The sequence below is a fragment of the Oreochromis aureus genome, linkage group 22 (assembly GCF_013358895.1).
Source record: "Oreochromis aureus strain Israel breed Guangdong linkage group 22, ZZ_aureus, whole genome shotgun sequence".
NCBI lineage: Eukaryota > Metazoa > Chordata > Actinopteri > Cichliformes > Cichlidae > Oreochromis > Oreochromis aureus.
In genome coordinates this window covers 26,555,444-26,581,690 of record NC_052962.1, presented here as the reverse complement: position 1 = coordinate 26,581,690, position 26,247 = coordinate 26,555,444, and the positions used below count along the sequence as shown (strand labels likewise).

The 26,247-nt window shown below is 40.5% G+C and overlaps 1 protein-coding gene across 4 annotated transcripts; it reads left to right on the top strand.

Moving 5' to 3' along the window:
- Positions 1-324: 324 nt before the first annotated feature.
- ago4 (argonaute RISC component 4) lies at positions 325-24,742 on the top strand. 4 transcript variants are annotated; one of them, XM_039605570.1, is made up of 19 exons: positions 325-608; positions 7,757-7,928; positions 8,047-8,167; positions 8,913-9,094; positions 9,494-9,630; positions 11,151-11,285; positions 11,879-11,966; positions 12,136-12,283; positions 12,457-12,576; positions 12,874-13,002; positions 17,563-17,696; positions 18,412-18,596; positions 18,689-18,848; positions 19,077-19,248; positions 19,410-19,553; positions 19,669-19,803; positions 19,889-19,990; positions 20,195-20,394; positions 20,685-24,742. In XM_039605570.1, the coding sequence occupies exons 1-19, from the start codon at positions 386-388 to the stop codon at positions 20,791-20,793; spliced, it is 2,796 nt and encodes a 931-aa protein (XP_039461504.1). In that variant the 5' UTR covers positions 325-385; the 3' UTR covers positions 20,794-24,742. The 4 variants fall into 4 exon arrangements, with proteins under 4 accessions (XP_039461504.1, XP_039461503.1, XP_039461505.1 ...); XM_039605569.1 differs by having other exon boundaries at positions 12,874-13,035; XM_039605571.1 differs by lacking the exon at positions 325-608 and adding an exon at positions 1,378-1,555 and having other exon boundaries at positions 12,874-13,035; positions 17,548-17,696.
- Positions 24,743-26,247: the final 1,505 nt, after the last annotated feature.

Below are 26,247 nucleotides of genomic sequence, written 5' to 3'. Positions count from 1 at the left end.
GATCATCAATCAACAACTGACACTAACACAATGTTCCACTCCAAATGTACTTACCAGTAAGTGAATTTATGTCAACATCTTGCACTCTGAACCATTGCACACAGAGCAAGAACCAAACTGGAGTCCTACTCCTTGAATGCACATACTTGGCCATTAGGTTTTTATTTCCAATTTACATCATTTTTAACAGCATTTTATCATTATAATATTGTTTCAGTTTTATTGAAACCAAGTTTTTTAGAACTTTCAGATGTGACTATTTAAGCCAACTGCGCATGCGTGTCCAGGTGAAAAAAGGTATATATGAAGCAGGGGTGCAGGGCGCAGGGAGTTTTTTTCAGTGTGGAGGTATCCTACTGGAGGAGGTGGAGTAGCAACAATAGTAATGACTAAGGGCAAGGAGCTGGTACCACGTAGCGAGAATCGTGTGGGGCTGTTATTGAGCGTATCAACTAATTACAGCGTCATGGCAGCAGAAACCATGAACTGGGAGTTGTTGCAGAAAAAATACGGTTATATTTTAAGGCGGTTCCTGGAGCGTTATGTACTACCAAAGCAAGGCAACGGAAAAGGGAGGAGGTATGAAGACCGGTTTGGATTTAGAAGAGGTACGTATGCCCAGATTTTATATCTTGCCTTGAGTTTCTCTTTATCTTTATTTTGTGACCATGTTTCTACAAGTCCCAACTAAATCTTCAAAGGAAAAACATTCAAATTGAAATCTTAAACTAGAACAGCAACATGTTTGGGGGTCTTAACCCCCCCTCAAAAAAGTAGGTAGGTAAAAGATTTCTTATTATATAATCCAAGTAAATTACAAAAACACAAACGGACGAAAAGCTACTGCCTTTTATTCTGCTTTATTCAGGTAAAATAAAACAGGGCATGTGTGGCTTGCTTGGAAAGTATCACTTCAAAAAGCTTCTCAGTTTGAAAAAACAAAACAAAAAAACTTATACAAGATTTGTTTTAAATGGTTTGATGTATCACAGCACAATTAATTAAGCATTAAGAAACTTTGATATTTGTTATTTGGTGTAACAAATATTTAGTATATACTGTGGTTACAGACAGAAATGGACTTTTAAAATCCCACACTGGAGATGTTCACGCGTCGAATGAATGAGAAAATGAATTGGAGATATAATAGAAAAATGAATGAATACAAGGGTAATTTGTACAGTGTAAAAAATGTTATTATACTTATTGAGGCTATATTGTTTAGCCTGTATTTAATTTTCAATCACAAACAAAGAAATTTAGAGTATAACCAGCAAAAACAACTGCTTGCATCTCCGCGGTATCCTACGGTGGATTTTCGCCACTTGTAACCGACGCATGCGCATATCCAAATCCTCAGAACGAGCGGCAGCGGTAGCTCAGTTCAGGTCAGCCCAGTCAGCAGTCGTCCACGCGTCTATCTATACTCCAGTTTCTTAAATTTAGCCACTTTCAAGCTTCGAGATACCGCCCCCAATTTCAGCGTCGGTACGGAGCCGCCAGGCCGGGACAGAGACGGAGAGAGAGGCCTCGGCCATGGAAGCGCTCGGACCCGGTAAGGATTTTTAAGAAAGCGAGAGCGGAGCGAGGAGCTGGGAGCGCGAGCCGTGTGTGGGGCGCGTGTGCGCAAATGCGTCGCTTCACTGGGGGCCGCGGCTGCAGCGAGGCCTCGCTGTGACGGGAAAACAAGCCGAGGCCCAAGCCCGTGTTTGTGTACGTACTCGTAGTACGTTATTTACATCGAACCGGGGGGGCTCTTTTTCCTGTTAGTACCGGAGGGGGTTGTTTTTATCCAGTCTCCCGCCGTGTCCGAGGGTTATATTTATGTCAGGCACGCTCTACTCGTCGTGTCGGGGCTGGCATTGTGTGAGTGGGGATTTAACTGGGACCTTCCTTCCTCCTTCCTTCCGCGTCGTGCTGTGTTTACGTTGTTTGGTTCTCGCTGTGTTTATTCGGCGTTTCACGCGTTTACGACCCGATTTCTTCAAGGGGACCGCGCGTTTGCGTCGAAATACGGCGGGATATAACGTGTTTTTGCCAAATCCCCCTCTCAGTTAAATCATATAAATCTGCCTGCACCATCGCCATCAGGAGCAGGCAAGCTCGTCTCTTACACCCCCCTCCCCGCCCGTCCAAGATGACAGCGATGGGTTGGGAAGACAAAATGAATGCCAACAAAACACATGTTTACTCGGCAGATGTGGTGATTTTGTGTTTTTTAATGTGAGGTGGTCATCGGTTTGCGCGCCTCTCCTTGGGCAGCAGCCATGCGCCCGTGAGAGCACAGCAGGGATGGATGGCGCTCTTATCGATCAGATCTGCAGGCCAGCTCCATTATAGTCTCCTATATGATAACAAAGGCACGTATTTTGATGCAATAAAGGCATGCAGTGGGAAGTCAAATCATGCACCTGTGCGGTCAGCAGTCCAATATGCAGTGTTATTGTCACAAAGCTGCAAAATATGTTTAGGTCATATTTTTTCCCCCCCCACTGGAGACATTGTGTTCTTTTTTTTGTGTGTGTGGGAAACGCGCCTTTTCATAAACGAAGCATCTTGCAACAGAAAAAAACAGTCTTCATGCAACAGCATTGACATGGTTTATTATTATTTATTTATTTTTTTGACTTTCTAAATGACCAAACATTTCCCCCGCAAGCAACAGAAGAAAGGTGGTGGCATTAGGAAGCACTAGATGTGTTATTTAAGCAGGAAATGTGCTCCTGCAGAAATTGTTAAATGGATGCAAGAAGCTGTGAGGGTCCAGGATTATTGGGGATAATACAGCCTGTCTATCCTACAGGGGTGTGTTTGGATCATTGTTGCACATAATGAAATGAAATGAAATAATGAGTAATCAGCGTTTTTTATTATACATTAGTGATTGCTTATTGTACCTGCTGTCTGTACCTTGCTACAGCAAGTGTTTAGGTTGTGGAGTGTGAATTGAGATTTTCTATCAAAGCCTTTGTTTACACATTCATAGATGCAGACGTAACAATGAGATTTTTGTGATGAATATAAATATGATCTGTGAACACTGCTCTAGAATTTCTCTTTTTGGGATGTTTGTAAAGCTTTGTTGCCCTTTTCAGGCAATGCTGAATCTTATTAATATTGAATTATTAATGATAATATAATATTAATATAATGCAAACTGGTCATGGTGCAGGTGTGAATAGTGAATGCATAATGGTGATTATGTTGAAGTAACTGTAAATCTGAATGGATTAGAAGTAAGTTAGACTCTTGGCAGTTCTATTTAGTTGTGTTTGAGCTATGTCACCTTAAGATACTTAACATTATAAGGTAAAGACAACATAATATTGGAGAGAACACCCAAATAACCAAATACTTTGGCATAATTGCTGTCTTTTTCAAAATTTCTATACATGCTTAATATCATTCTTTTCTTTATGACCAAAATAAACACAAAGCTTTAATATTGTGATGGCCTTAATTGCAGTTTTTAAGTCTTCTAAATTAGTTACAGTAATGACTTGTAGCCCATTCTGTGTCTGCTGTCTCCTGTTTAGTCGTGCTTCAGCAATACTCTTGTACAGTGGTGGGGATTTCTTCAAACACAGGAAAGATGTAAAGCAGACGGTCAACTGTCTGTTCTTAGAGGTGTGAAATGCAGCAGTGAGTGGCCTATTCAGTGACAGAATTCAGAATTGGGTTGTTGTTGTCTCGAAATTGTGGTGGAGTCACACAGCATGATGAATATGCAGAGATGAGTGAAAAGACAAAAGCCTGGAGGACACTGAGTGAAACTGGGAAGAAGTGTAGTAATTTTGAAGTATAAGATGGGCTGTGCTCCCATTTGGAAAATGCATTAATTCATAATGGTAAACATGGTCAGCAAGACATCCTGTGTTGCATTTAAAATCATCTAAATCAGCTCGTCTTATAGCTTCTGCACATCTCTACACTGATGTGTGGATATTTCTACATTGTGAATGGTCACTAAGCTTTTCTTAATGTATCTCCTCTTTCTCCTGTCCGGCGTAGTACCTTAATCCGGGTGATTTTCAGGTGTGGGCGTCAGTGTACTCCCTGTTCGGTGCTCTTAGTCTCTGACTCATCGCTGGGCCAAGCCATCATCCTCGTGCTTAGCTTTAAGCCCAGCTGTCTATGCTCCACTGTGGTTACCAGGGACACGCATAGCATTAGTAGGCTCTACAGTGCATTAGTAGGAAACCCTACTCAGAAAGTGTGAGTACACTGCACACGATCTAATGGTTTGTCTAAATTAGATCAGTGAAGAGTGGGGGGTGGGGTGTTATAGTAAGATAGGCAGGCGGAAATCTTTGTACCATGTTTATGGTCAGTTTGGATTTAAGCTTCGAAAAGGCTCATAAGGAAAGGGAAGGCTTGTTTTTCTGTAGAGCATCTGTCATTTTCTGTGTAAGGGGGGAAAAAGTTAATTTCACTTCCTCTGTGACTCAAAGTAGATGCAGCTCTGTCTCATTTGGAGCAGAAGCACAAATTATGGAGGAAGCTCGCTGTAAATGTGAGAGCTGCTGTTTATATGATATTCAGCAGTGTTTAAGTACTTCATTGATGTTCTGGTTGAAAAAATGAATTAAAAGACCTGTGCAGGTTGTCACTGCTGTCTTGTGTTAGTGCAGCTGACAGGTTTGCTAAAATATGTAGGCTCTGTATTAAATATTGATATTTTTTACTGAAACTGTGCCTCGTAGCTCCACAGTGTAGTGGTTTACATATTTGTCAGACAAGAGAGAGATCCCCTAGTTTGATCCTAGGAGGAAAGACGGATCCCTTTGGGCTTGTATCAGGAAGGGCGTCTGGTGTAAAAACTGCCAAATCAAACATTTGGAGCTGCCCACTGTGGCGACCCCTTGTGAATAAAGGAGCAGTTGAAAGTGCCATAACTGAGAATGAGCTTGTGACATTCACAAAAAACAAGACCATGTTTACTCAGAAGTTCTTTAAATTGAAATGTCTTATCCACACGTGTGGCTTAAGTTTTGTATAATGTTCAGTGGCCTGGAGTGTCATCCAATACAAACTTACTAATTTATGTTTAATTTTAAAAGTAGATCTTTATTTTTGCTTGCCTGTGGCAGCAAAGTCAACAGTTACTCAGATTTGCTATAAGTCGTTAGTTATTGGATTACAAGTACTTGGAAAAGAGCTGAGCTTTAGACAGTTGGTCAGACAAAACTATCAGTTTTTATCTCGTGCTGGGTGCTTTTCATATTTGACAATTTAAAGTTCATGTTGGGTCAAGTGGGGGGGGGGCTAAATAGGGTTAGTGGAGAGAAGAGCGGTTGTGGAGGAAGGATGACTTCAAGCATTTCACATCGAGACACATTTCTAAGCGTAGTAATGTAGCAGCTGAGGAGGCTAAATATAGACACAGCTCTGTTTTTGGTGGAAGAGGAAGCCCTCAAAGTTGCTGTGCATCATGTCAATACTGAAAACACTTTCTGCTACTTTTACACCGTGGGCTGAAAACAAAAAAAATCTGTGTGCAAAGGTATCTGTGCGTATGCACAAAGGTAGACAGAATAGAAGTTATGTTTTTGCAGTTGATTGCAGGTCGTCTGTTAGCCGTATAGACACAAAGAGGGATTGTTATAAGAGTGGATTATTCATGCAGATGGCTGAATGCAGGATTTTTGTCCATGCTAAGCCTGCACTAAAATAATTTGGCAAATGGGCCCATTTATCCATTGCTATGTTTGTTATAATGTATCATTATTACTTGTTGCATTATAGGAATTATTGTACATGCATTACAATGTCTTTGGGTTGGCTGTAGCTTAGGTGTTAGAGCAGGTCATCTACTAATTGGAAGGTTGTTGGTTCGATCCCTCCAGTCTGCATGCCAAATGTCCTTAGGCAAAATACTAACCCAAGTTGCTCTCCAATGCGTCCATCGGAGAGTGAATGTGTGTGCATGTTAGATAGAAAGCATTTATATAGAGCATAGAAAAAAGTTCTTGGGTGAGTTGCAGTAGAAAAGTGCTATATAAGAACCACCAAATCAATTATTTATTTATTTATTTATTTATTTTTTTTTTTTTTTAAAGCCAAGTCATTAATATGTTTCTATTTTAAATTACAAAAGTTGTACTTTATTACATCTGTTTGATTTTAGAATATATCCATCAACAAATTTGAAAGTTTGGAGTTGGAGCTGCCAAATGATAGTATAAGGGAGCAATGAATAAAAGTACCTCAATGAGGACTAGACCTTCGCCAGTAAAACACAGCTGCATCAAAGGTGGTGGTTAAGTCAGTTGCTCATCAAAACTGAAGGATCAAGTGTGACAAAATCCCATGTTGGAGACAAAATGTTACATAAGCAAATTATCCTGCCTGTAAGTTGTGACATACGCCAACACAAATGATGAGTACAACATATGCAGAGACTTGTAGCTCCAAGCATAATGTGGAACATTTGGTATGCCTTTTGTTGCTATCGGTAACAAGGCCAGTAGGACAAATTTAAATGACTCATCAGAGTATTTCAATCCAGATCGTGGCAGAGAAAAGCAGACGTGCAACAAATGGCTTCTTGAGCACGTATCGTCAAACATAATGTTTCATAAGAACTGATGGCTTGTTCATGTGATGGAGGAGGAGTGGGTAGAATGGAGGTGGGGGGAGGAGGGCGATCTGGGGCGCGCAGGCTAGATGAGGGCATGTTGGGAAGCGTGTTTTTAGGAAGCGATGGGGAGGGTCTCAATTGTCGGTGCTCTCACGCTTCAGTTGTTAACTGGAGCGTGTGGGTGCACGGAGTTTAGGAGGACCCCTGCAGTCCCTTAGCTGTCAGTTGACAAAAGCATTAGGCGACATTTGGTGCCACCAGCACTTATTTTATTTACACATAAATGTATATTTTTGCTTTTAAGCAGTTAAATTTTGTGCATGCTTTAGTTTAACTGAGTTCAAAAGCTTTTTTCCCCCCTGTAGAGAGTTGTATTAAGAGGATATTTGATTTTTGAGCCTTTTAGGCGCTCTTGTGCCAAGTGATGCTTGGCTAGCCACATCAGCTGATGATTTTGACAGAACAAGCATCACATTCCCTCCTTCCTCCCGTGTTGATGCAAATCAGTTGTTGATATTTGAGAGATGAATCATTATCGGGTTCACTGTAACAAGAAGCCTGAAGTCTTGTGTACATATACGTGCATATATTGTGTTCCTTGGTACTTGTGGCTTTTATGATTAAAATTGAAGCTTATGTGCTTGCCTAAATTGTGTATATGTACATTTCTGTGCATATGGGAGTTGGATGCGGACTGTAACGGTAATCCCAGACTGCCCGCATGGCACCCCTCCATATGGTCCCGCTGCTGTTTGTCTGAGAAGAGCGCTGTCTTTGTCTCGGTGTAAAGGGTGGGCACCCTCTGTGTCTGGGTGGAGCAGTGGGCGGGTTGAAGGATAATTGGAGGTCATTGTTTCGCCAGCTCCTTGTTGACCCATGTAGGTCAGGGGCCAGAGTTACGGATCAATCAAAGCATGCATGTGCCCTTCAGGGTTTGAGACCATTTTAGTGCATTCAAGCAGGTGTCACTAATGAGAGTTTCCAATGAGCTTGGTGTTGCGCAGGGCACATTCATCCATCAGCGACATTTAATGGCAAGCTAAACAAGCTGTCACCATCTTTGTACACAGTTAAATGCCAAATGCGCTTTATGTGAAGTTTAATTGTCTCAAATGTGGAAGTTAGGGAATCGATTTATTGTTATTGTGTTGCAAATTATTACTCTTTTCCTTTCAGGCCCGCCCGCCCCTACCTCTCTGTTTCAGCCTCCACGGCGTCCCGGCCTTGGCACGGTGGGGAAACCCATCCGGCTCCTTGCCAACCACTTCCAGGTGCAGATTCCCAAGATTGATGTCTATCACTATGATATTGAGATCAAGCCTGAGAAACGACCACGAAGGGTTAACAGGTAAAGATTCATGAAGATACTGATCATTTTGATCTGTTGCTTTTGCAACCAGACTGTCTAAATGTCTCTGAATGTTGATTTTGTACCCTGACTATCCTGTTGCATCTCGCTTCTGTAGGGAGGTGGTGGATACCATGGTCCGGCATTTCAAGATGCAGATTTTTGGTGACAGACAGCCTGGCTATGATGGGAAGAGGAACATGTACACAGCACATCCACTGCCAATAGGGAGGGACAGGGTTGGTATTTCAGGCACATAAACTGTCAGCTCTAATGCACCATAAAGGGAGAAGTGTTTTGTATTTAATGGCATACCTCAGTGATTGTAGATCATATTTTAAGAAGGAAATGGCAGGCGTATTAAATGGGTTACTGGCTCAGCTTAAGGAGGCAGACTACATAATTGAGTGAAAGGTTTCCAACTGGATTTCTAGGAAAGTCTGGAACAGGAATGCGATCTGTGCTGGTCTGAGGGGTCTTTTATTAGAGGTCTGAGGGACCTCTAATAGAAAATGCAGTATGCAGGCATTCATATTTCATCGACTATGTAATTTAAGCTGACAAAAAAGCCCGATGATGAAAATTCATGTTTAAAGGAAACAATAAATTTCACTCCAATAATTTAATCTGTGTTTGTAGCTTGCCAGTATCTGTGGAAATGAGATCTCAGTAATACAAAGTGGAGTACTAACATCTGCTTGACCAGTAAAATAGTGTTTTGGTGCCATTTTTATGACTTACTGACATTTCATTTGCTTTTTTTTTTTTTTTTTTTTTTTTTTTTAAAACTTAACGTCCTTTCCCTCAGTTTTTGTTTGCCTTAGTTTTTGCGACTCTAGCTCATCTATTCAAAATCCGAAAGATGATTACATTCTTTGTTTTGCATTTCTGAGTTTTTTAATCACCCCTTGTCACACATTCTACAATCAATCTCCCTTCGCTGAGCTTTTGTTTTCATCATTCTTTGCCCTCTTCTGCCCTCAGGTGGATCTGGAGGTCACCCTACCTGGTGAGGGGAAAGATCAGACGTTCAAGGTGTCCTTGCAGTGGGTTTCTGTGGTGAGTCTTCAGATGCTGCTGGAAGCCCTGTCGGGTCACCTTAACGAGGTGCCAGAGGACTCTGTTCAAGCTCTGGATGTCATCACAAGGCATCTGCCTTCCATGAGGTACGGCTTTACACCCATGACTTACAAGCGTGTCACCTGCTTATTCACATCTTTTCTACAGTGTTGTTGATGTAATCTAATGTCAAAATAATGGCTTAAATTTTCCCTGAAAGCTGTTATAACTTGGTAATGTAAACACAGATGTATTTAGAAGAGAAGGACTTAAACATATCAAGAATTCATTGTACTAAGAATATCCGGATCAATAGAGCGGTTATTAGCATGCTCATATGCCCACTTTTGTCTTTCAGACTAATTCAGACTAATGCATCTGGATTTTTTTTTAATTACATGTTTTAAAAATGTACCCTAATGGTTAAGTGAACATCTGGCTTGTTAGTAAATGCAAAAATAATTTGATAATATAAAACCTAAAAAATTTTTTTTGGTTACACACAGGTACACTCCAGTGGGGCGATCGTTTTTCTCTCCTCCGGAGGGTTACTACCATCCTCTTGGTGGAGGCAGGGAGGTGTGGTTTGGTTTCCATCAGTCTGTCCGTCCTGCCATGTGGAACATGATGCTCAACATCGATGGTACGAACAGATTTTTCTACAGCTATGATTTGAAATGTCTTGATTTGAAAACATCTAAAATGAGATTGTTATGTGATGTAAGTAAGCTCACTGGCCACGCAGTTAACTGCCAATTGAAGCAAATATCTAACTGGCCAATCTTGACAGCATATCACTGCAGTTAGGCATGTACACATGGTCAAGAGTACCTCTTGAAGTTCAGTGTCAGAATGGAGAAAAGTGACATGCACGAGTGAATGTGGCATGGTTATTGGTGCCAGACGGGTTGATCTGAGTATTTCTGAAACTGCTCATCTACTGCAATGTTCCCACACAACCATCTCTAGGTTTACAGCAAATGGTCTGAAAGAGAAAATATCCAGCGAATGGCAGTTCTCTGGGTGAAAATGTCTTGTTGACACCAGAGGTAAAAGGGAAAATGGCCAGTCTACTTTGAGCCGAGGAAGGCAACAGTAACTCAAATAACCACTTGTTATCAAACAAGAGCAGGAAGTGCACTTCAAAGCTTGAAGCTGATGGGCTACAGCAGCCAAAAAAACCACACCGTGCCACTCTTGTCAGCTGAGAGCAGGAAACTGAGGCTGCAGTTCACACAGGTTCGCTAAAGCTGTACAGAAGAAAGGAAAAATGTTGCTTGATCAATCATTCTTAATTTCTGCCGTGACAGTTGAATGATAGAGTTCGAATCTTGCATTAAACTGATTTCTTGAACATGACAATGAGTTGACTGTACTCAGATGGCCTCAGTTACCGGATCTCGATCCAATCCCCAATAGAAAGATGTGATGCAGTGACAAATTGCAACTGTGCGATGCTATCATGTCAATATGGATCAAAATGCTGGAGGAATGTTTCCAGCACCTTGTTGAATCTTTGCCACCAAGAATCAACAGTTCTGAATGAACAAGGGGGTCCACCACAGTACTACCAAGATGTGCCTAATGAAATAAGCAAGTGCTTACAACTAGAGTACATTTTTGCGTATTTCTTACAGTGTCATGACTGCATTAGACTAGAAACACTGACTTCCTTTAGTAAAAACTTGTAAAGAAACGATTGGGCGGAAAAAGTCACAAGTATTACAAACAAAAGCTTTGCAATTCATATAAAGTTTCAGTATGTTAGCAAAGCATCATAATATATTATATTGCTTTATAATGATGCATTACAAATTATGTTGTTTATAATATGAATCTGAAAAGTAAATAAAGGTAGATAATTAAGGGTAAAAGTGAAAGGTGCCCTAAACACAAGTATCTCCATTGAACTTTTGCACCTGTAAAGTACAGCTCAAGGTATTGGTTCACAGTAGAAGCACACAAGGTTGTTGTGTGTTTGGTCCTGAAATAACTACGTTGACATAGAAATTTCTGTCAGGTCCAGACTTGCAATGAGTGTAATTGGTTGGTTCAACTTGGCTTTTCTGTATGGACTGCTATTGACATTTTTCCTGAGTTACTGATTTATAGAACCAGTTGAATAACTTTTTTTTCACTTTTTTTTTTTTTTGTACTTAACAGTATCAGCTACTGCTTTCTACCGTGCTCAGCCTGTGATCGAGTTCATGTGCGAGGTGCTTGATATACAAAACATCAATGAACAGACCAAACCACTGACTGACTCACAACGTGTCAAGTTCACCAAGGAAATAAGAGGTGAGCACTCATAACCACCAACTGAATTAAGAGTTTAGAATCTGCCAGACCGGGGAGGTCAGTGACACACATTACCACATTATGAATGACTTTTGACTCTTTAACTCTTCCGCACTCCATAAAAAGTTATAAAAAAAAAAAAAAAAACTACACCCACTCTGGCAACTGGGTCACGCAGACCTGCTATATCTAAATCAACTGGCGGAAATCAAAGTACTTTCTCTTTAAGCAAAAATACAGAAACATTTCTTCGACCAGTTTTGATCTTTCTTTAGCCTCACATGTTGTAACTGGTAGTTGCACAACAAAGAGCAGAAGCTGCTGACATGTTTTTGTTGAAATTCAGAACCAGAGAATTAAACTTGAAATTAAACTATTTTTTTTCTTCACTTGTAAGCGTTCTCTAGCCTCTGTGGGGCTTGTATAAGCACACTTTTCTGTCTAAAGAAAAGGCATAGCTAGCTGGGGTGTCAGCACTGATATTTCTCATGGCCTCAAAGAAACAGACCGCTAAACCTGCTAAAGGTAAAAACAGTAATGTTTTAAATTTTTATCCAGACATTGCAATTATTCTTGGTGCATTTTTTAAACAGGTTTGAAAGTTGAGGTAACACACTGTGGTCAGATGAAGAGGAAGTATCGAGTTTGCAATGTCACGCGCCGACCTGCCAGCCACCAGACGTAAGTAGCAATCCTGCACTCATGAGCAAAAGCACTGTAGTAAAGTGTACCAAAGTCATACCCTTATAAGCCTTGTAAATGTACAATTAAATTAGGCAGACATTTTCTTATTTATTCATACTCATAGAAACTTCAATGTGGCTTGCCCGCATTTTCCATTTATGCACAGGTTCCCCTTACAGCTTGAGAACGGCCAGGCCATGGAGTGCACAGTAGCTCAGTATTTCAAGCAGAAGTACAATCTACAGCTCAAGTATCCACACTTACCCTGTTTGCAAGTAGGACAGGAACAGAAGCACACCTACCTTCCCCTAGAGGTGAGAAAAACACTTATTCTTTTTTCTTTTTTTTGAGGGGGGGATAGAAAACGTTCTCACACAGTATACGTTTAATAACAAGTTTTGACATTTTTCCTTTTCAGATTGCCCACTGCTGCTCCTCTTATCTGATTTTTGTTTAATTAATGAAATGCCCATTCCTCCTCCTGCAGGTCTGTAACATAGTAGCAGGCCAGCGCTGTATCAAGAAACTGACCGACAACCAGACATCAACCATGATTAAAGCTACAGCTCGTTCAGCCCCCGACAGACAGGAAGAGATCAGCAGATTGGTAAGAGTTGGTTCCCTGTTCGAGGAGGCATTGGGGGCTGCAAGTGGATCATCATGCTGTATTTTTCATTGTTTGCTTAGTTATAGCAACTGCTTCAAACCCAACAATGTCTAAAGGATGACTGAAGGAAAATTAGAAACTTGAGTGTCTGACTTGAGTGTATTTAAAAGGGACAATGAACAGTTGTCATTGTCCGTATGCCAGATTTACCTGTACAGGCTAAATTTCAAATGCCAGTCCCTGGCAGGTTGATTGTATTGTGATTCATGTGAACTTGTCTTCCTTTCCCTTTCTCAGGTCAAAAGTAACAGCATGGTCGGGGGCCCCGACCCTTACCTAAAGGAATTTGGCATTGTTGTGCATAATGACATGACAGAGGTGACAGGGCGTGTTCTCCCAGCGCCCATGCTACAGTATGGGGGCCGGGTGAGTACAGACACAGGGAGGGACTGTGGCAGGGTGAGTACTGGGCAGGGGGCTGCATTCTCAGGGCGCAAGCCCGTTGGGAATGCACAGGGCGGGCGTGGGGCGGGCTTCAGAGTGAATGCTGTGACATGGGGATGTTCCAGGTTTGCAGAGGTTTTACAGCTAAAGAGTGAGATGCTTATAATCTTTTAAATACACTTAAATTAAAATATCCAAAGTGATTAATGACTCGAGTACATGCTGAATTGTATACCGATTACATATACATTAAACTAGAAGTATGGGTGATACAGTAGTCGGCTTTAACATATGCACACTTGTAAGACCTGGACCTTTTCCCATGTTATAATCCTGTGGTGCATCTCAGATGTCTATTAAGTGTCTCCTTTTGCATATTCTTCCCCTCACTAAGAGAGCTTAAGGATGTAAATATCTTAATGATATTGCATTGACCGCTTTCTGTAAGTGGAAGAAATGAGATGAGGAGCCTGTGGACCACTGAGATACACCCACTGAATTTCAAATCAGCCCTTTGAGGATCTAAAGTTGAAAAGCCTAAAGTCAGAGTGTCACGAAGGTGGCTCTTTTGACCTGGCTAGACTTGGCTGGTATTTAGTTTCAGTTTTAAATCTTCACTTTGTCATTTTTACTGTATCCTGTAACTGATTGTTTCCTGGAGGAACACAGTGTATATACGCAACTGAAGCAGAATTTATGGTTCAGCAGGGAGAGCGTGTTCGCAGACTGCAGGCAGTCTGGGGATGGCCCATCTGCCTGCAGAGGGCTCTGCGTATGGAAGCAGTGTACAAAGTATGTGGTACAGCCGGTCTGTGGGCCACTCTTGCTTGTGCTGTTGTTGGTCCGTCAGCCAGTAGTGGAGAAGAGCGAAGTTACAACATACAAAGTGCTGAAGTGAAACGGAGTGTTAAACATGAAGTGTCCACTGCAGCCACTGTCGGTACTCTACATGCCGTATCTTTAAAAAAAGTACAGCATGAATACAGAGCAAAATGTTGTTTTGCGGTTTTCCCGGTGAACTCCGCTGTCGCTCACTTCTCTATTCCGGCTCACTTGTCAAGCAGTCAGCATTTGGCAGTGGCATACAGCATCTGCTTCCAGCGACGTGCAGTTGAATTTTGGAGAACTGCATGGGAGCCCATCTGCAGTGGGTGAAAGCCCCTCTCCCCCACCATACGAATGGTAATGTCTACACAGACGGACATATTTGCTCGACCATAAATTATGCTTTAAGCTGTGCCTTAAACAACACCACTGAATGAATCTGTTCCATTAGCTGCTATTGGAGTAGTTAAAATAATCAGCCACATTTGTAGGCTGTTAATCACAGAACATTCAGCTGTTTCAATTTCACTTTGATTTGTGAAATCAAAGTGATTTTTTTCCCACATCTTTTTTTTTTTTTTTAGGCTGAGACAGTCAGACGTGGCTGTTTAGATGTATGCACGTTAAAGTTTCTGAACTCTAATGTGCAGCTGCCTTTTTAGAAGAAAATTACATTTTAGCACTCTGTGCACTTGTGGTGATCACATCACAAGATTAACAGTTTTCTCCAGCATTACTGTCATGTGTAGCAAGTGTGTCATTTTACTTATTTCTTTTATGTTCTTTATAGATTTCTGACAGTCCCTCAGCTGATCCACTTTGTGCAGAAGAAGAGTCAAATGACCCATCAAACGACCCCTTTTATGTGAGGCGCAAAAACCCTGAGTTAACAGAGTTAATACCCACCGTCGGGATACTTGTTATCTCTGACTGGTGTTTTAGGTTGTGTCAAGTCAGCTAATGCAATGAAAGCCTGGATATGTTCGTTTACCGCTCTGTTAGGATCTGTGATGCTGTATGGCATCACTTGCATCTACCTAGCTAAAATAAGGAATTTAATAAATAGCCATACAGCAATAAGTTATTCGCCTTCGATATCTTGACTATTGCCTGGTAAGGCATGTGAGGCTGAATTGGGATTCAAGGATTGTGTGTAAAGGTGGGGGGTAATGGAAATGCTGCCAACCGGAAGACGATAAGACTCTTATCCTTGCAGGAATAAAGTAAAATTAGTCTTCACTTCCACTGTTTGTGCCTGTGGAGTGAATGTGACTTAATTTCTCATCTGAAAATTAGAAGGTTAATATAAATACTACAGGGGCTGGATTAAAACTCCCCACTCACTGGCAGTGCACAATGATTCTGCTAAGATAAGATTAAATTTTAATGATCCCTGTGGGGAAATATTGGCTCAGTCTTTGGCCAGCTTTCTCTTAGAGTTCTCTGGCGCCTTTTTTACTTTTTTATTTTTTTATTATAAGAGGCATATTCTCATTTGGGAGGGGTGAAGTACCAGTGCCAAGCTTAAATCCACTTCTGACTGCCTCAACTATACATTGCTTAATAAACCCAAGATCCTGAAAGAACACTGAATGATTTGGCCATTTGCCTGCTGGGATATTGAGTCTAATCAGCTTCTAGTTTAAGTGCCCTTAATGCATACAGAAAGCTTTTTTCCAATTTCTGTGATCACTTTGTATGAATGAAATGCGCGCATTTCATTCTATTCAATGTGATATAATCTTGCCGTCTTTTTTCTGTGTATATGCACTGAAGTTTTTATTAGTCTGAACAACCTGTAAATATGTATTTTTATAATTTATTTTTAAAAAAAAAAAAAAATTTTTCAGGTTGTGTTGAAAAGAGATGGAGAATAACTGAACTTTTGGCATTCGACTGAAGTTGTTCCATGTGGCCACTCAGTTTGAAGAACAAAGCTCCTAATGGCCTTTAACAAATCTTATTAACTTAATTGAAAGCTTCCCTTTGAATTTCCATTCGCAACCCAACTCAAACTGGAAGTGCTCGGTGTCTCTTTAAGTGGATGCAATACTCATATTACTCATATTACTCATTAGGACCCCTGATATGAAACAATATAAAAAACAGGTTATTTCCTGGCAGCTTCAAAAGTATCAAAAGTCGTTTTTTAAAATTATTTTTTTATTTTTTTTATTTTTTTGCGCGCAATACGTTTACATGACTGACCAAAATGGCACTAGCCTTTGAGGGACCAAGTCATTATTTTTGGCAGCAGGGTAACCATCTACCTCAGAAAACACCCCCCACACCACAACTATGGACTCGCCTAGCCCTCGTGACTTCAAGGCAAACCTAGATACTGCTAGCTTTACTTGGTGAATCAACTTGTTGAACTTGTACTGAGAGTTTGCAGCAAACTGATGTTGTTACAGTTGTAGCTACATGAAGTAAAACTCATTAAATTTGTCAGTAATTTGCATGTCACAGCTCAGCAGCATGATATCTTTAGAAATGGTTAACTAGTCTGTACTACTTTAACACATTGAGCTTTAGCATAACAGAAGGAAGATATTTAACTATGTATGTGTACTTGACCACTGTTTCAACAGCCCCATCATCTGTCAGAGGTGGCAAGGATAGACCCAGACCAAGTTGGATGGGCATCCTGCTCCCATCTAAACTGACAGTTTCCCAGATTTTAGCTAAAAGTGAACCATTACAGAGTGAATATGTTGCAAATAATGACTTTCTATGTTTGTTTCAAATTCATTTAGGATAAAATGCAAGCAGCTGTGGCAGACTTACTAAATGTAGAGGTAAAGCGTATCCCACCACACCCACTGCCCCAAACACTTGGTTGAAGAGTAGGTATACTTCAGTCGGCCAGGACTTTGTTTGGTTGACTGCAGCCTTCAAAACTGAGACTTTTTTTTGTTTTTTTGTTTTTTTTTTCTTAAACAAGTCTGGTGATGCCAAAATAATGTCAAGTGTTAACACCCTTTTTTTTTTTTTTTTTTTTTTTTTTTTTTTTTCCCCTCTATAAGCAATGGTAAAACTGGTAATGAGGTATCAAAAAATAAGCCTTTTAACACCTGTACAGTGTTCCCAGCCAATGTACAGTGTTTACAGGCATGTTCAGCTGTGTGTTAACCCTCTGAGGTCAAAGGATGTGGATAAAGAAAATTAAGGGAACACTTTGACAATCTGAAATTTGATTTTTGGTTATGATTAAAGGGAATAAATTATATTTTTCACTGACTGTTACGTTCTCAACAACTTACACAGTGAAAGATTTTGGCTCCAAAATGTAATTCGAGTGCCAATGTGTAATTTTGAAGTGTTCCCTTATTTTTTGAGTGGTCAGTGCACATATAACTCTAACCCTATCTCATTTTTACATTTTTGGATTTAAAAAATTTTTTTCACATGTTTTGGCAACCAGTGGACAAAATTCTCACACACAAAAAAAACTTCAGTTTTACAAAACGAAGTCCTTCCGTTTTTTTGTTTGTTTGTTTGTTTGTTTGTTTGTTTGTTTGTTTGTTTGTTTGTTTTTTTGTTGTTGTTTGTTTTTTTTTTTGTCCCCCCCCCCCTCTTCAACATAGGGTTAGAGTTAACCTTAAGGATGATTGGACTAAAGAGGGTTAATGCTTTGTTTGCTTGTAATTTTTGCAGCTTTTGTATTGGCTCATCCAACTGCAGGGTTGACTAAGAGTGTAGGGGCTCTCTCCGCAGAATAAAACGGTGGCGACGCCCAATCAGGGCGTGTGGGACATGAGGGGCAAGCAGTTCTACGCCGGCATAGAGATCAAGGTCTGGGCTGTGGCCTGCTTCGCTCCACAAAAACAATGTCGTGAGGACCTGCTCAAGTAAGCTTTAACTGCTGTTATATATTTCTTTAAAATGTTGCACTAACATTTACGCTTATATAAAACACTCAGTGCTACTGTTAAATGTCTGCCTTTATGGATTTTATTTCTGCACACAAAAATATGAAACATGTTCTGTGAATGAGAACTCACTCTTAATACTCCTTCAAACTCAGACTGAACTCTTTAGACTAAGTTGCTCAATTTATTTCCAACGGTATCATCACTGTTTGGGTGCAGCATTAGAAAACCCAGATTCTGAAGAGTGCAAGGATTTTAAAGCTTAGTTAACAACATATAGACATACAATCATTGATATAACATGTTGGCATTACTAACTCTAGACTACAAATCGAGTATATTTATACGCAAGCAGTTTTTCACAGCAGTAGATGGGAATTGCCCACGACCCTGAAGTGGATAAGGGACAGTGGATGGATAGATGGGAATTGCCATTTCCTAGCCAGTCACTTTAAATGTAATACATTGGAGACTGCTGGTGCAACTGCCAGTGTTTCTCCTGTGTTTGTCCTTTACACAAATGTATAAAGGAAAAAACAAACTCAGAGTGCACAATTAGTGGATTTTTACTGCTGCACGCTACAGTTTTAACACCTGAGTGTGTGTGAGATCAGGTTAAAGCTCTCTCCTGCTAATGATTTGTGTGTGATCATACATCCCAACTCATTTCTAATAAACTCTTGGTTTTTACCAGGAGCTTCACTGACCAGCTGCGAAAAATTTCAAAGGATGCCGGGATGCCCATTCAAGGCCAGCCTTGTTTCTGTAAATATGCCCAAGGAGCTGATAGCGTGGAGCCCATGTTTAAACACCTTAAGATGTCTTACGTTGGTCTGCAGCTGATTGTGGTCATCCTTCCTGGCAAAACACCGGTCTACGGTAAGAAACTCTTCATGTTTATTTTCTTCTTTCTTATATGGATTAAACAATATTGTGACTGTAATCTTGGTCGTGTTGGTTGTCTTGTGCAGCTGAGGTGAAGCGGGTGGGAGACACCCTCCTCGGTATGGCCACCCAGTGCGTACAAGTGAAGAACGTGGTGAAGACGTCCCCTCAGACCCTCTCCAACCTCTGCCTCAAGATTAACGCCAAGCTAGGAGGCATCAACAATGTCTTGGTGCCTCATCAGAGGTCAGAAAGAATTCTAATTTTGTCACAGAGATGCAGTTTCTTCTCTTGAATGGTGAAGATTGTTTAAATGTTCTTGAAATGAATGCTTCCTTGATAATCATGTGGGACAGACTCTTTCATGGTTCTGGCAAACATGAGGATTATTAATTATACTGGTTTTATGGTATTAGTGCTTTTTATGGAGTATGAAATTAAAAATGAACCATACTCCCATTTGTTTTTTTTCAGGCCCTCCGTGTTCCAGCAGCCTGTCATCTTCCTAGGTGCTGATGTCACACATCCTCCAGCGGGTGACGGGAAAAAGCCGTCCATCGCAGCTGTGGTGGGAAGCATGGATGGCCACCCCAGCCGGTACTGCGCCACGGTGCGAGTCCAGACGTCTCGACAAGACATGTCCCAGGTAACTACAGACGTGCTTGAAACTGACACAGATGGTCTTTATAAAACCAGAGGTCTAATGTTTTATCTCAGTATGACCCAGCTCACGTCCATTAAACCCAAGTTTACTCGCTTTTTAATACTTTCCTCTACTTTGAGTCTAACTCCAGATTTGTTTTGCAGGAGCAGCTCTTCAGCCAGGAAGTTATCCAAGACCTTACCAACATGGTCAGAGAACTGCTAATCCAGTTTTACAAGTCAACACGCTTCAAACCCACACGCATCATCTATTATCGTGGTGGTGTGTCAGAGGGACAAATGAAACAGGTAATATTGGCACCGTGTAGCAAATACAAACTATAAAATTAACAGAATGACGACATGTAAAATTAAACACCTTTGAGTTTTGTGTAAATTCATTAAATTATTTATGGTATTTCAGGTAGCATGGCCCGAGCTGATAGCCATCAGGAAGGCCTGCATCAGTCTGGAGGAGGATTACAGGCCTGGCATTACCTACATTGTGGTCCAGAAACGTCACCATACTCGTCTCTTCTGCTCTGACAAAGCTGAGAGGGTTAGCAGTTCACCCAGATGTGTGCATTTAAGAGATTTCTATTGGTCAGTCTGTTCCCCAAGTCTGACTGTGTTACCCCTTGCAGGTTGGGAAGAGTGGTAACGTTCCAGCTGGCACCACAGTGGACAGCACCATCACACACCCGTCCGAATTTGATTTCTACCTGTGCAGCCATGCTGGGATCCAGGTGAGCTCACATGATAATGAAGGAAATTGAGTGAAACTTTTTGCAGCGAAATAGCTTCCAGAGCATTGGGAGGGTGGAAGAAGATTAGAGCAACAAATAGATTTCAGGCAAATCGATGGTTGTGAGTGAGGTGGAATAAAGCAGGAAGTCATTTCATGAAATTGTAATGCAGTATTGACGTTGCTGCATTGCTTTCTCTTTCAGGGAACCAGTCGCCCCTCCCACTACCACGTCCTGTGGGATGACAACTGTTTCACGGCCGATGAACTGCAGCTCCTTACCTACCAGCTGTGCCACACCTATGTTCGCTGCACACGCTCAGTTTCCATCCCGGCCCCGGCCTACTATGCCAGGTTGGTGGCTTTCCGAGCCCGCTACCACCTGGTGGACAAAGACCATGACAGGTAAGGGAGCCTCATATGTAACTACAACAATGTCATTATCAGATAAAACATAAGTGAGTGTTTTAAGATGTTTCTAACACCTTTCAAATTAACCACGTTGTTCAAGTTGTAATGTAAAACTTTTTTAATTGGTTTTTAATATAGAAGTCTGTGCATCAACTCACTTTAACCTATTAGCTAAAGGATCTAAAAGCTACATTATTAAATGGCTTTCTAGCATAATTGGTGTTAATGGTACAGAAAGGAAAACTGTTCTGACACTACTTTTCTTTTCCTTCTTTGTCTTGCAGCGCCGAAGGCAGCCACGTCTCAGGCCAGAGTAATGGCCGAGACCCCCAGGCATTGGCAAAGGCAGTTCAGATCCACTATGATACCCAGCACACCATGTACTTTGCCTGAACTAGCCTGTCAGCCAGTCCACTTGTGGATCTACCCCATATATTTTTTTTCCTTTTTAAATCCATCTGCCCCATTCCTCCTTTTCCTTCTTCCTCTCTCCTTGTAGTCTTTTCTTCATACTCACTCTACATTTTCTGAATCTACACCAAAGCGGCTCGTGGAGGGGGATTCATCTACATCCCAACGTCCAGCAGGCTCTGTTTCACGGAACAATTTCCAACCAGCGTTCCCAATCGAGCCGCCCTTTTAACCAGCAATCCAGCACTGCGAACCCACAGGGGTTTACAATGCACAAAAGAGAAAAACGCGAAAAAACAAAAACAAACCATACACACATCTACGAGTTGAGCCATTATTTTGCGTTTGTTTTTGTTTTTTCTATTTGAATGTCTGTACTCATGTGTTTGTAAGATACACTGAGCGAGAGAGTTGGCAGGCACACACTGTGTCCGCACAGCTCTTTAGCTCTCCCAGCTAAGCAGGACTCTTATCTACTTTTACCTCAAAGCCCTTTTGGGCAAAATCTGTCACAAGGTCTTGGGTTTATCGGGTGGTGGGGAGGGAACTCTACATGAACAGAGATGGAGGGGAGTTGACCTTTTGAGAATGATATCTATATATATTTTCCTTTTTATGAGCGTGTGTTTTAACTTTTTCTCCTTTTTCGGTCTTTTACAAGCGAGGTGACCTGGGTGTCCATACCCATTGCGACTTTCCTCCCATCTTAGCGAAGAATACGCAAGTGTGTGTGTCTGTGTGTGTGCCTGTGTGTGTGCGTGCATCTCTGTATATACATTTACTGCTGTATGAGAGTGTCTGTGTGTTTCATGGCAGGCCACTGAATTGTAAAGGGAAATCAAGGAGATAACTGCTGTAAATGCCTCAGATTTGTTGTTTTTTATATTCACACATACAGTACATATAAGCATATATTTACATCTATAGAGCAACTTTGAGACATATGACTTAAACAGGCCTCATAGAGGCATGTGTGGGTATTTGTAGCAGTCCTGGGTCACTTATTAAATGAAATGCTTTACTACATTTAGAGTGGTTGTGTTAGCCTGCTGCTAGCACAGGCTGGATAGGGATTTGCACCTTTGGGAGACGGCTGCTTTCTTGTGCCTCTAAACATCCTTGAATCCCAGAATCCATTTCAAGTAGTAATTGAAGCCAGGACTGATGTGTAGCAGTAGCAACCATGGTCTGGCCTGTGACTGGTTCAGCATTGGGACCTGTTTAAAAAGCTGAAGGCATTAAACACAGTATGTTCTTATCAGTCTTGCTTTCTGTGTGAAAAGTGGTATCCAGTTTTTAAAACTTCGTTTGGGCCTGGTTTTTAAGAAGGGTTATGACACTGCTGGACATTTTTAAATTTGTGTTTTCAAGGAACCTGGAACCAACTTAATTTTGATTTAAGGTCTCCTTTGCTAATGTTGGCCAATTCATTGCACTGACCAGGGATGCTAAGCAGGAACCAGAGGGCACTGTCAATCTCTTACCTTTATGCATTTATACATACGAATCAACAAAGCAGATTTGTAAAAGTTTAATATAAGATGTTTTGTGGTTATCTTAAACTGTTTTAGACCTAGTAGTTTACTGTTGTTGTTCTCGTTGTTGTCACTGTTGTTACTATTGTGATCAAATTTTTAAGGTCGGCAGCGAAGCCAGTTATATAGCTACTAGTGTGATTTCAGGATTAGACTTCAGTTGTTGAGCTGCAGGTTGAGGGGTTGAGTTTTCAGATTGGATTTTCTTTTCTTTTTTTTTCTTCTTTTTTTTTTTGTGTGTAGCATTCTGGTGAGAGGTAGTTCTCAGGATGGATGAATTCACCTCTTCTGCAGGTTCTGATGTAACGGTGGCCGACTCAAGTTGTTTTGTAGCAGTCAGACTGGTGTAACAGGTCTGCCGTGGTGGTGTACGTCACGCACTGGGCGTTGGCTGGTTTTGATCCGATAGATGGAGACAATCGGGAAATGTTGTTATGGTAGGCAAGGAGTTGAATTTAATTGTTTTTTTAAAAACAATTTTACTCGGCGTGTATGTCAGTTATACCCATCTTACAATTCTCTATTTAACAGTATTTTTTGTGCTTTTTATGCATTTTAACACTGGATTAAATTGACGTAAATATAAGCGCTGCCCTTGGGAATCCCCCCCCCCCCCTCCCTTTTCTAAACTAGTGGTGACAGACGTACAATTGGCTCCCCCTAATGTTGCTTTTGGATAATAATGCAGGACAGCAGGCTTTGGGGGAAATGTGCACGCCTCATCGAGAGGGACAGCTCAGTGAAAACCCTTTTGTAATAAACCACCCGTAAAGCAGCAGGTTTACTATGAATGAGTTTGAGCTCCGTCTTGATGTGGGCGTGGGCATCAAGTGGAGAAGCAGGAAATGAGAAGCAGAAGAGGGATTGGGGAGGATGTTTTCCAGGCGTTGCTTGCAATAAGTTTTAAATGATGCAGATTAGTTTTTACAGTGTGCAGTTGTTCTGTTAGCAGATTGGATTAAATATTCATCTGGGATCTCCAAGGGGGAATGTTTAAATCACAATATTTGGTCGTTAAAATCCAGTCAGATAAAGGCTCACTCCCTGTTTATAACATATTACAAAGCAATATTAACCCAAGTTTTCAAATATGGTTAAAAACAAAGCTATAATTCTACTCATTGTGATTGTTGGTCTACTCTCGCTATCGTGTCTCTCTACTTTTTTTTTGTTTGTTTGTTTGTTTGTTTGTTTGTTTGTTTGTTTGTTTTTGTTGTTTTTTTTTTTTTTTTAAATTTTTCTTTTTTTTCTTTTTTTTGGGTAAACATGATTTGCTTGTATCAATCAGTGGGAATGTGCATTTGGTGGAGTAGTTGTGTAGGCTTTAGACCATTTCTTTCAAGTAACAAAATGTAGACTTTGCTCGCCTGCATGCCAGAGTATTGTCCTTTAAAAAACAAAACAAAACAACAAAAAACAAAAAAACAAAACCTTTTTGGAGTCATATTTATTATGAGAGAAAAAATATAAACTTCCTTTTTTGGGGGCGGGGTAAATGTTTATCAATTTTAGTGGGACTGTTTTAGGCTAGCAATATTTGTCTGTCTCTATCTCTAAGATGTATTTTAAAGATTCCTACACAAATGTCAGTAATTTGGGAGGTACAAGCTGTTTTTTTGAGGTGAGGGCTTCTGCGCTTTGCGTCGTGTTCCAAATCAAACGAGGTACTTTCTTCAAACGTGGACCCGTTAAAGACCGAACTCCTTTCCTCTGAGCCAGGTTACTGTAGAGAGCATCCATTTCGTCTTCTCGCTCCTGGTTTGTACCTATTGCCACGCCTATGGTGGGCGCTCTCCTGTTTCCATGGCAACTCCGCTGACCCTTCACAGATATACTTCCTCTTTTGTGTAGAGGTCCCCAAGGCATTGACGGAGCAGGATTACCTCTTTTTAACCTTTTTAAAACAAGATCCATAATTCTTTCTGTGCCCCAATGGAAAGAGCATGAATTATTTTTAAATTCCTCTCACTTTGATATATTATATCTTGACAGATTTGTAATTTGACATTGTGTATTATGTATTTTTTTTTTCCCTTTTTTTTGTTGCCTTTTTTTTTCTTCTTTTTTTTAGGTTTGTTATAGCTCTGCTTTATTTTTATTTTATTTTTCCTGCTAGTGGTCTCTGAAACTGTGTGATTGTCTAATAGCAATAGAATCACAGAATCTGAGCGATCCGATTCTGGGAATCTGGTGGTTCCGATTCTGTGAATGAACGGAATCCTTTAAGTTGTCAAGGGGCGGGGCTCGTTCTGTCCCCGCCCTCAGAAGGCCATTCACTTGCTGTTATTGCTATTATGTGACATGTTGAATTGGTTTTTGTTGTTTTTGTTCGCCTGCAGGGAATTCTTGTGTTAATGTGCAAAGTAATAAATGGGTATTTCATCCCTATAACATAACTGTGTGTGCTCATCATTGACATTTAGCCTGTAATATTGATTAAAAGATGAATTTATGCCCACACAGAGCTAGATCTGCACTTGCCACCAAAGCCTACATATGCATTTATTGTCACTAGATGGCATTCTTTACCAAAGTAAATCAGATTACAGGCTGACGGCAGTTTACATATTAATGATGTAAACTGTTCCTGTCCTTGGTTGCATTCTAAGAACAGCTGAAAGGACGTAACAATATTGGCCTGAAGAAATCTGAACACATTTAATTTCTTCAATCAAGCTTTAGTAAAACAGGTGTTAAGTTAGTAGTCCTGGCAAGAGGGTAGGGATGGGGTCCTGTGTGTGAATGGTGACTTGAAATGTTAGCTGAGTAGTCAAAGAAAATTTGATTTTTATTTAATTTTTTATTAGAATGCAATTTTGGAAATTGAAAGTTTAAGAATGTTACGTAAGTAATGGGATAAATTTTTATTTTTCTCAACAAAAAAACAATAATACATGCTGTACAATACAGAAGAGTCCAAAAATTAACTTTGGAAATTGTTGTGGGGCCATATTTAACTGTATAAATAGGATCTTTTCTCTTAATGATTTCATTGTCAAAAAATTTGACACTTTGTGTCCTTTATTGTAAATACAGTTAACATTCCATTATTTACATGGAATAACAGGGAATGTAGTAATAATGGTGCATAAGAAAGTTAAATTATGTTATTTTTATACATTTCTGAAAAATTGATCATTTACTCTCATTTAACTGTACAAAATCTAAAATGATTTCCTGTATACCAGTGCATCTAAAATATTTTATTTTGTGGAAATAAAGGTTTTATGGTTAAAAAGTTAACTACAAACTTAACTATATTCTATATTCATTATACATGATGCAAACATTGTCATGACTTGTTTTGTTGTTGTGATGACTATGCCTATAGCTCATGAAAATCAGAAATCCAGTTTAAATTTAAAGAACAAAAAACTATTCACACAGTAAATATGTATGTCTTGGTCTAACTCAATACCTGCAACCACAATCAGAGGGAAGACTGCTTACTTGATGGTTGTCCAGATGTCTGTCATTGATGTCCTCTTATAGGAGGGTAAGCCACAGGTCTTGCTGAAAAGGCTGGCTGTATGGAGGTTTGTAAATAATAAAGTTGGCTGAAGGGAAAAGTATGAGGGAGACAAAGAGCATGGCCACAGACTCGAGAGGACTGTCAGGAAAAGTTGATTCAAGAACTTCACAAGGAGTGGACTGAGGCTGGTGTCAGTGTATATAGATATCTTCATGACAGGGGGCATAACTGTTGCTTTACTACTACTGTCAAACCACCCTGAACCAGAGACTTTAGAAGTGTCTTATGCCAAGTGGAAAAAGAAGTGGACTACTGCTCTGTGGTCCTCTTTTCAGCTAAAAGCACATTTTGCACTACATTTGGAAATCAAGTCCTTTTCTGGAGCAAAAATGGAGAGTGCGGTCTGTGTCTGTGTATCATATGCTGATG

Coding starts and splice junctions, on each gene's coding strand:
- ago4 (XM_039605569.1), top strand. CDS start 386: ATGACTAAGGGCAAGGAGCTGGTACCACGTAGCGAGAATCGTGTGGGG. Junction 19,249..19,409: donor CTCGACAAGACATGTCCCAG/GTAACTACAGAC, acceptor TTTGTTTTGCAG/GAGCAGCTCTTCAGCCAGGA. Junction 20,395..20,684: donor GTGGACAAAGACCATGACAG/GTAAGGGAGCCT, acceptor TTTGTCTTGCAG/CGCCGAAGGCAGCCACGTCT.